At 51.1% G+C, this 9579-nt stretch overlaps 2 protein-coding genes across 4 annotated transcripts in view; one reads left to right on the top strand and one right to left on the bottom strand.

Moving 5' to 3' along the window:
• The first annotated feature begins 613 nt into the window (after positions 1 to 613).
• Positions 614 to 5638, top strand: MAL (mal, T cell differentiation protein). The gene is made up of 4 exons (XM_032103471.1): positions 614 to 809; positions 4155 to 4325; positions 4477 to 4605; positions 4826 to 5638. The coding sequence occupies exons 1-4, from the start codon at positions 723 to 725 to the stop codon at positions 4898 to 4900; spliced, it is 462 nt and encodes a 153-aa protein (XP_031959362.1). The 5' UTR covers positions 614 to 722; the 3' UTR covers positions 4901 to 5638.
• A 3089-nt stretch (positions 5639 to 8727) lies between these two features.
• Positions 8728 to 9579, bottom strand: part of MRPS5 (mitochondrial ribosomal protein S5) — a 28394-nt gene continuing 27542 nt past the window's right edge. For all 3 annotated transcript variants that reach the window (XM_032103468.1, XM_032103470.1, XM_032103469.1), the window contains one exon: positions 8728 to 9308. In XM_032103468.1, the coding sequence (XP_031959359.1) occupies positions 9084 to 9308 (225 nt within the window). In that variant the 3' untranslated portion in view covers positions 8728 to 9083. The remainder of the gene's footprint in view (positions 9309 to 9579) is intronic.

The raw sequence follows: 9579 nt of genomic DNA, 5'->3' as shown, positions 1-9579 counted from the left end.
ACGAAGAAGTAAATATTCCATATTAAGGAGAAGGGGAATGACTTGCTCCCATGGACTACAGACAAAAAAGAAAAATAAAAAAAAGTCAAGTGGCTTGGGAAGTCTCATCATTTTAGGTCATTTGTGTTACCTTGGCATTTCCAATCTTCTTCTGAGATGATGGAGTTGGTTTGCCCTGCAGTTTGATTGCCCTCATCCCTGCATGTCTGTGGGACATTTCTAGGCCCCACTGTTTTCCCCATGTCCTGGCCTGCCTTGGCCAGCAGCCACCCTCGTGTCCTCTGCTGTGACCACCTCAGGTGTGTGGGGCCACTCTGGCTCACTGTGCATGTAAAAGGGGACACGAGGCTGTCCAGGTGGATGGGCACAGGTGTCCCCTGCTGCCCTCAGCTGTGACTGCAGTGCCACTCGCCCCTGCCCAGGGACCTGCCTGGCACGCTCAGCCTGTGCAGGGACAGCCCAGGGGCTGCTCCTGCATCTCCCGAACACCTCCCATGTGACTCCAGGTCACAGGGTTTGGCCACACCTGTGCCACTCATAGCTGTCTTCATCTGTCAGCAGGAAGCAGGGGGGAAAAGCACCAGAGCAGGAAGGGGAGAAAAGGAGGGAGAAACGAGAGCAGGAAGGGGAGGAAAAGAGGAACAGAGAGACGGAGGGGTAAGGAGGCTGCATTTAGCAGTGAGGTGCAGAGCGGCTGATCATCACCGTGCCAGAGGCTTCCAATGTCCTCCTCAACCACCACCAGCTCTTTGCCCAGCGGCCTGGCGGTCCTGAGGACCTTCCCAGATGTGCTCTTCATCCCTGAAATCGTGAGTGCTGACTTTTCCCTGGGGGAGGGCCGCGGCTGCTGGTCCCACCAGCACCCAGCACAGCTCACGCTGCAAGTGTCTGAGGGGTGATACTTGTCCCCAAACACGTGGATCAGGACCCACGCCAGGTCCCTGAGCCACAAGGGGCAGGGGGCAACTCCTCATTGGAGAAAACCACAGGGCCTGAGGCTCTGAACCTCCCCTTTAGTCTGCAATGGGATTTTTCTGGTGCCTTTGAAAAACTATTGTAATTTCCTGCCTAAAAAAAATGGGAGGGATTGCTGGTGGGTTTAAAGTCGGCTGCCAAATTGAGCTGGTTAATTAACTGGAAGATGATTTTAGCTGATAGAACAGGCAGAGGATGAGCTGCCTGCTTAGAGCAGGGGATTGGGGCGAGCTGTGGGAATTGTCTGCAGCAGCAGAGCCCGGTCGGCCGCGGCTGTGCCGCTCGAGCGCAGCATTCCCGAGCCGCCCGTGCGGAGAGAGCGCTGGACCTGGGCGTGGGGGTGAGGAAACGGTGAGCAAAGGGTGAGCAAACACCTTGTAACTTCTTTCCACATTGTAACTTCATTGAGCAGGAGGAGATCAGACTCTTAATGGATTTGGTGCGTGGTCAGAAGCGGTTGCTGTGAGCAAGGGCTAAAAGATACAAAGTCTCAACTTGAACCTTTTCCCGGGGTCCTCTGCCCCACTCATGAAACCTGCCCTTCCCACAAGAGCTTGGGAGGATTTTTTCCAAATTCTGAGGACTTTGGTCCAGCATTGAAAGCTCTGGCTGAAGACTGTAGGATGACATTCAGATTATTCCATGCTAAAAACTTCAGCTTTGTCATCTGGCACCAAATCCTTTCCTGTCACCCAGCTTGGTCCACACTCCTGGGATTTATGGCATTTCCTTCACTCTCCTGGTAGTAACAACACAGCAAAGAGGATGTAGAGAAAAGCTTTGCTTCAGCCCCTCCAGTTGTGCTCATGCCAACTGGACTCTGCCTGAAAGCAAGGTTGAGGTTTCCTGCAGCTACAGGAAGGAGGATATTTAAGTCTCTGTGGAGGTTTTGGCTGGGCAGACACTTGCCAGTCACCCCTGCCATGAGTCGTGTTAGTCCTGGTGCTGAGCCCGCTGTTGGCCTCAGCGTGCTTATTCCTCTTGAACTGTTTGTTTGCAATCCCTGTCTCCAGGGGATTTGGCAGGGCAGCTTGCTGAAATGAGCACCCTATCTTTTGGTTTGGCTAAGATCTGGAAATGTGCATCCCGAAGGAATGAAGGAAGGAGGAATGCTGCATGGCTGGATTTCTCCATCTCCAAGAAGACTCTGGGCTGTGCCGTTGTATGACCTCTGCTGTGTACAAAGGAGGTGGCTGCCTTGAATCACAGCATTCAGAGGGACAAAGAGTTTCTCATTCCTTAGTGAAATCTCAGGTTGCCTACCATGGGCCAGGATGGTAGCAACGAAACCAAACAAAACAACAAAATTGGCATTTTAAATAGTAAGAGAGTTGTGAAATTTTCAGAAGATTCTACCTGCAGCTCAGATGATTGCCACATCTGCATGGGATGATTGAGAACTACGATTTTTGATCTGTGAGGCTCAGTTTAGTTCTTGTAATCTTTTTAATTTGAAGCACTTTCTGCACATATGGATACCCAGACCCATGTGGAAAAGCTGAAACAAGCTGAAAGCAGGTATGTTTGCTTTGTAAAAGGCGATTTAAAAGATAACTTTTTTTCTTCGACTGCTGTCCGCATCCTGCTGTGAGTTATTGAAAGCCTCTCAATCCTTCCTTCCTTTTTATGTGTATGCAGCATAAAACCAAAGTCAATAATCAAACCATATCAAGCAGACTTTTCTGAGTGAGTAACCTGCAGGAAGGAGAGATGGTGAGTGGTAGGAAGAGAGCTGTGGTAATTCTTCCCCCAACCACGTATCTCACCATAATTTGTGCTTGATTTTAATGGAGCAGCCATAAGGCTTTTCCCTGGGATTTTTAGCTGCAACACACTCATTGTGTCAGCACATGAGTGAATAAAAGGACTGGATTAGTGTTCAGGTGTCAGTCTGTGGTTGTTACAAGAGGCACCAGAACAGCAGCACTGTGGAAGACCTATTTTCACTCAGGCATTTGCCACATCTCAACCACATAATTGATGTAGCGTGTCAATTTACATAATGACACCAATGAACTTTCCTGCAGCTGTGGGGTGACACAAATGATGTAACATTTTCGGAGTTATCATAAATCAGAAACTTTCTTTCCACTTGCAAAATGCCTGGAAGGAAGTGGAAATGCCACAATGAGTATGAGCTGGCACTTGGATGCTGACTGGGATACACTGGCCGTACAAGGATCAGAATGACCTTAGAGTCAGCAAGGCTCTCCTACCTCTGGACCTGTGTCTGAATCCCAGACTGGCTGGTGGTGAGGGAGAGGCCCCCACAGCAGCACTGGTCCACACAGCGTGGGTTCAGCTGAGGAGCTCCTCACCACAGGATGCTGCACGGACTAAACTTTGCACTGCTCCAAGAAACAACTGGGCTGATTTGTGGCACAGAAAAGCTACTGAGCGCAGTTGCACTCCAGACATTCCACAGCACTGAACACCATGCTCCCATCCTCTTGTGCAGGAGTCTGCTGGTGAAGGGTTGCAGCCTAGACATAGCTGTCCCTGTGTCCCACCAGGAAATCCATGGCAAACTCCCAAGCCTGGCTGAGAAGGTCCCACCTTCTCCCACACCAGCAGCTGGGACCAGGCACAGCTCTAGTGTAGCCAGTGAAGGATGGCACAAAGAGCTGGAGCAGCAACACAAGACACAAAGCTGCTGGAGCAGCTCCCCTTCCCAAGAAGGAGCTGGGAGCCCCAGGCTTATTTTCCCTACCCAGACAGTCAAACCTCTCCTCAGCCTGGTCTCTCAGGGTGGTATTTGCATGTGGCCTCTGCAAGGGCAGGTGTCTGTGCTGTTTGTGCAGGCGAGCTGGGTTTGACACTGCTCCTGTCAGGGATCTGACACGCTGGGTGTGAAGCAAACACACCTGTCCTAAATCAGCCTCCCTGTTCACTAAAAGCAGCCTTCAGAAGGGTCTGACCCAGCCTCCTGAGCACACTGATGCAAGGGAGGGTGTGAGTGGCAGTGGCACCAGGAGGCAGGGCTACAGTGAGGAGTTTTTTGGGTCAGGATCAGTGGCAGATGGTCCCAGCTAAATGTCTAGTTCCAAGTGGAGGCTGGAAAGAACTCAAGGGCTTTTGCCACGTGCAATGCCAGTGCCACACGTGTGCCTGGCTTTTGTCTCTGCTCTGAATAAGTCATTTTATCCCATGCTCACCCTGCCCCCCACTTTGACTTGCAGATCTTTGGGGGTCTTGTGTGGATCCTGGTGGCATCCTCGAAGGTCCCACAGCCCATGCTGCAGGGCTGGGTGATGTTTGTCTCCGTGTTCTGCTTCGTCATGTCCATCTCCCTCCTGTGCCTCTACTTCTGCGGGGTTCACGGCGGCGGCAGCAGCTGTTGGGTCACCTTGGTACGTGCCTGTGACAAACCCCAGGGCCTCCCCTGCCTGGCCGTGCCCTGCAGACCCGGGTGCTGCTGCTGCACTCCAAACTGCAGGCTGGGGACGGCTGTACGGGCAGTGTGACCCCCCTGGAGGTGACTGTGTGATCCCTGTTCCTTAGGATGTCATCTGCCAGGAGACAGCAGCGCTGTTCTACCTCAGCGCCGCGGTGCTGGAAGCCTTCCTGACCTACGCTCTTGGCCAGAGCCCCTTGACAGACAAGGAGTACAGGGAGAACATTGCTGCTGTGGTGAGTGCCTGGCAGGAGGGCAAGGAACGCCAGGAGGTGGCTCTGGAGTGGCCTCAAGTGCAAATCCTTATTTGCATCAACAATTTGGGGAGGGGGGAGAGAAACCAGTCGCAGTCCCCCAAATGTGTGAGAAATAGGACACGTCAGGAGGGGTGTGCTCAGTGCTGGAATGGCACCGTGCAACAGAAAACTGACTGCCTGGTGTGTTTTTCCATCACAGGTATTTGCATTCGTGGCCACCCTGGTTTATGTGATCCACAAGGTGTTCTCACTCCTGAGATGGAAATCATCCTGAGAGCCTGAACAACCCCAGGAACAATGACTGCCATCTCCAGGCTGGGCGTGGGTTTTGTTTTTTAAAGTATATCCTATAAACAAGCAGCTTTTTATGTGGGATCTTGGTGACAAAGACAAGGAGCCTGCCAGAGAAAGAAATATCCTGGCGCAATCTGTTTCCCTTCAGTCTCTTACAGGCTGGGTACAGTTTGATGCTGGGGCCCAAATGAAAAAAAACCATCCAGCTTTAAAAACATAGTATAGTGGGGTTCAAAGGGCTAAAATCTCCCTGGACTGTACCTTTATGTGTCCAGAGTTGTTACTGGTATCAGGGGAAACGTGAACAACCAGCACTAAGGAGCACGAGTGTGGAACTGTGTCATTTGCCCATTTCAGGCTGTTTCCCTCCCTAGACCCACTGTACAAATTAATATTCTCATGCAGTTTCTGAAAATGCCTTCTCTGACTTGCGATGGGCAGTGGGGACAATATTTAACTCGGCTCAGGAGCAATGTGGATCATCGCAGCTCCTGAAGGGCACTGCTCAATTCTGAGGCACAACCACAATGCCAGGAATTACCACTTCCTTTGGTCCCCCCCAAAACATGGCCTGGAAGGGGTGCAGGCTGCAGGAGAATTCTATGGGTGATCAGAATCGAATCCTCAATGAGCAGAGGCAATCAGCTCCTGCTTTTGGTGAATGGCTACTCTCTCATACACTTCCATGATGTCACTAATAAAGATGGGTTTGCTGTGACTTTGAGAATGGGTGAGTTCTTGCTGCTCTTTTTCCCTCTGCTGCACCTGGACACAGCACCAGGAGCACTGCACCCTGACAGGGCTGAGTGAGTGGCTCTGTGGAGATCAGTTGCCAGCTGGGGTTAAACCATGACAAGGAATTAATTTAAATGGGGTTTAGACCCAGGAAGGGATGTTTCCACATGCTACAGGTGCCTAATAAACAGTGGTACTAAATTATCCCTTCCAGCTTGTGGGGTAAAAAATGCTTCCATGTTAAGTCTGAAGTTCCTGGATAACAACAAGAACTAGAAAACAAGAGGTAAAGAAAGTTGACTTGGAGGGCCCTTGGTTGCTTCATATACGAGGGAACTTTTGACCTGTGACCATGGGTTTGGCTTGGAGCTTTTTAATTGCAAACTAAAGAACACATTTATGGCTTTTTTATCCTCACTGAAAACCAGCCCGACTTGTTTTGCTTGTGTTACTGTGACAACAGCAAACTGGTTGCAACAGAGGTGGAAAGAGAAACCCCTTTTCAGAGCAGGGAGGGAACTGAGAGCCACTTTGGACAATGGCACAGGGCTCTGAAGTTCAACATCCACCTGTTTAAACTGGTTTCATCATCCCATCATCGTGGGGTGTGTGTGGGGGTGTTGGTGCCCAGGTTCTATTAACGCCCCTGAATGTGACAGTGGAACACAAAGCTGCCTTTCTGCTTGGGTGTGTTAACAGAGGCAGGGATCTGCAGTCCTAACCCTGGGATGAGCTGTCTCTGTTCCTCCTGCACCCAGGTGCACCACCCAGCAGTGCTGCCTGTCCCCTCACATCCCTGTCCCTGTGCCTTGTGGCCATCACATTTATGGCCCATGTTTGGCATGGCTCCAGTCTCATTCCTTCTGCCTTGCTTTGCCCGCCACACACCAGTTCACACCAGTCTGCACCAGTCCCCCTCCGTGTCCTTCTGTCCCCACCCTGTTTGCTGAGAGCCTCCTGCACAGCATCAGCCCAGCCTTGCTGGAAGCCAGCACTGGGGAAAAACAGCCGGGTGCTGCTGGCATGGGAGTGTCCATGGGCTCAGGACTGCCCGGGAGGGGCACTGAGGGAGGCTCTGTGGCCCCAGTGTCACCTGGGCTGAGCCTTTGCCTGGGGAGGGCTGGGCAGATGGGAGGGGCCCCCCACCAGAGGGTCAGGAATGAACTGACAGGAAGTGCTGGAACTTTGATACCCTCCTGGTGTGATCCCAAGTTCAACCCCACGCAGCTGAGCAGGGTGAGGGGTGTCCCTGCCTGGCACAGGGCTGCAGGGCCCCAGCACGGGACAGTGACACAGCGAGGGGTGGCTGCTGCATTGCACCAAGGTGCACCTTCCCTGCATGGTGGAAAGAAAAGGACACAAAGAGAGCTTCATCATGCCCAGCTTTCCTGTCCTGTCAACACAGCCCTGGAGACGGACATGCCCTGGAAGCTGGGCAGCCCAAGGGAGCTGTCTGGAAAATGGCACACCCCCAACGCTTCCGGAAGGGAAAGATGCTGCCCAGAGCTCAGAGAATCTCCCAGGACCTGGGAGATTTCTTCCCCACAGAGAGCCCTGAGGGCAGCACTGGCCTGAGAATTTGCTGTCACTGCTGGAAACATTGGGCGTGATGGACACTGCAGGCTAGCAAGCCTCTCCCTTGGGGACACTTCCATGGCACCAAGGGAATGGCTCCCCAGCATGTGGGAAGGCTGGCCCTTGCAGTGTGTTGACCACAAGCACTGCAGTCCCTGCCCGCAGAGCTGTTCCCAGCCTGCCCAAGATACAGGGCTGCTCCACCCCAGGTCCTGCACTTGGCTCAGGAATTCCCAGATCCCCTCAGACTGGTACCTCCCCATCCCAGGGACTCCCTTGCAGATGTAATTGGATGGAGCAGACCATTTAAAAAGCCACAAATCAGGCTTTTTTTCAGAGCATTTACAAGTCCCATTCACACTGCTGAAAACACTGGGCCTCTTGTGCCCCTGCAGCCACCACCAGATTTCAACTGGTTGTGTAACTGGAGTTCCCATATCTGCTCTTCTCCAGCTTCCTCAGCAGGACAAGGAGGGCTGCAGGCATCTGCTCTAGAGAGCAGGCAATTACATGCTAGTTAAACCAATCTATGCACTTGAAGGCAGGCAAAGCCTCAGTTCCTATTAAAAACAAGTTTGCAGGCATATTCATTAACTATGCCCAGATTGTAATCTTGGTTGCTCTTGCCTGACTCAATGGTTTAACCACCATGTTAACTGTTCCCCAAATATTTGCATATTGGATACCTTGCCTCCAGCAGTGCAGTGAGTTGGGAGAACTTCCATCTTCTCCTGAACTGCAGGAGAAGAATTTGATTTTTAACAGAAAACTGTGGCCAGCTCCATGGAAAATGCAGGAGTTTCTCATTTTACAGTCAGCTGTCTGTGAGTGATGAGCAGTCTGCGTGCTGGGTAAAACATCTACACAAGCACCTTGGTTAATAGAAACAAACTTGTGGGAACGGTAAAGCCACAAAAGATTATTTTATGTAGGGACCTAAGCCCAACAGCAGGGATGCAAGCTGAATGTGAGCACACATTCCCCAACAGCAGCTTGATGTGCTGCTGACAAGGAAGTTTGCAACCTGAACACTTGGCCAGCCTATTGAAGGTATATTCAGACTGGTGAAGAGGAAAAAAGCCTTCATTCCACTGCTCAGCAGGCATGGCCTTGGAGTTAGAATTTTCATTGCAAGAGTGAGATAAAACAATTAAATTCACCCTGCCTGTCTGTATATACACAACTGCTGTCTTTAGAAAACTGTGTTGAAATAAATGTAAAACATTGCTCCTACATGTCTTTAACATCAGAACTTCAAATGCAAATTCCCAGGCTGGTCTTGAAGGATTTCTAAGGTATTTTCTCCCATAAAGAGGTGGCCCAAGCACCTTTTGGCATTTGGGGAAATGCCATGACAGACACTCACAGATTGGGAGGCACAGAATTTAACCCCTGAGCCTTGGGAGTGCACATGAACTCCCACTGCTGCTGCTTGCTTCAGGATATCCCAAACACCAGCACTTCGCAAAAAAAAAATGGACCCAAACAAACCCAAACTAAACCCACTCTGATGATTCTTTATTGCTTTCACAATCTTGTATTTTCAACAGTTACCCCAGAACTTGTGAAAGAAACATGGGAGCTCTTGATTAAAAGCCATCTTCTGGAATGGAGTAAATGCATGCGTGAAGCCAAAGACACATTCACTGACTGTTTCCATCTGAACATTTCCACTTGGACAGTGGTCAGGAGAATTGTGGGAAACCAAACAGTATTCCTGGATGGCAGCAGTGACATGGATGGCACGAGAGAGCTCCTGCTGCTCTCCCCTGAAAACCAAGCCTAGACACCCTGTCTGTGCTGGGCTTTGCCAGCTGCACCTCTGAGCTGGAGACACAGAGGAACCAAAGCTGTTAACATGCTGCCCGTCTGACACTTGCCCAGGGAGATTTCAGCATTCCCTGGGCTTCTTTCACCTCCCTCCACTCCAGCTTCGTGTTTGGAACCTCATCCTCAGGCTCAGGATCCTCCCGGACAGCCCCCTGGGGCAGGGCCACCACGATGGGCAGAGGGCCCTGCTCCTCCCGGAACTCCACCACGTAGAGGCTCTTCTGGTTTGCCAGCTGCTGGTGAGTCTCCTGGGAGCAGGGCAGCGAAAAGACAATCAAAACAATGATGCACACTGTGGCTTTACTTCAGGCCAAAATCTACATGGTGTATGGGGTAGGGACTAAAACACCCCAAAAAGCATTTTCCTAATAAACAGTTCAAGCACTGTGCCAATGAAATGATTTGTCAGGCTCATCTTCATGGGCAAAAACTCATACAGCCAGACCTCAGATATACTAATCAGCACTACGATGTCATCCCAGAGGAACTTGCTTCTGGAAAGACATAGCCTGCTCATAA

This window comes from Corvus moneduloides, chromosome 3 (genome assembly GCF_009650955.1).
Source record: "Corvus moneduloides isolate bCorMon1 chromosome 3, bCorMon1.pri, whole genome shotgun sequence".
Lineage (NCBI taxonomy): Eukaryota > Metazoa > Chordata > Aves > Passeriformes > Corvidae > Corvus > Corvus moneduloides.
This window is presented reverse-complemented; position numbering and strand designations above follow the sequence as displayed.

Coding starts and splice junctions, on each gene's coding strand:
- MAL (XM_032103471.1), top strand. CDS start 723: ATGTCCTCCTCAACCACCACCAGCTCTTTGCCCAGCGGCCTGGCGGTC. Junction 810..4,154: donor TGCTCTTCATCCCTGAAATC/GTGAGTGCTGAC, acceptor TTTGACTTGCAG/ATCTTTGGGGGTCTTGTGTG. Junction 4,606..4,825: donor GGGAGAACATTGCTGCTGTG/GTGAGTGCCTGG, acceptor TTTCCATCACAG/GTATTTGCATTCGTGGCCAC.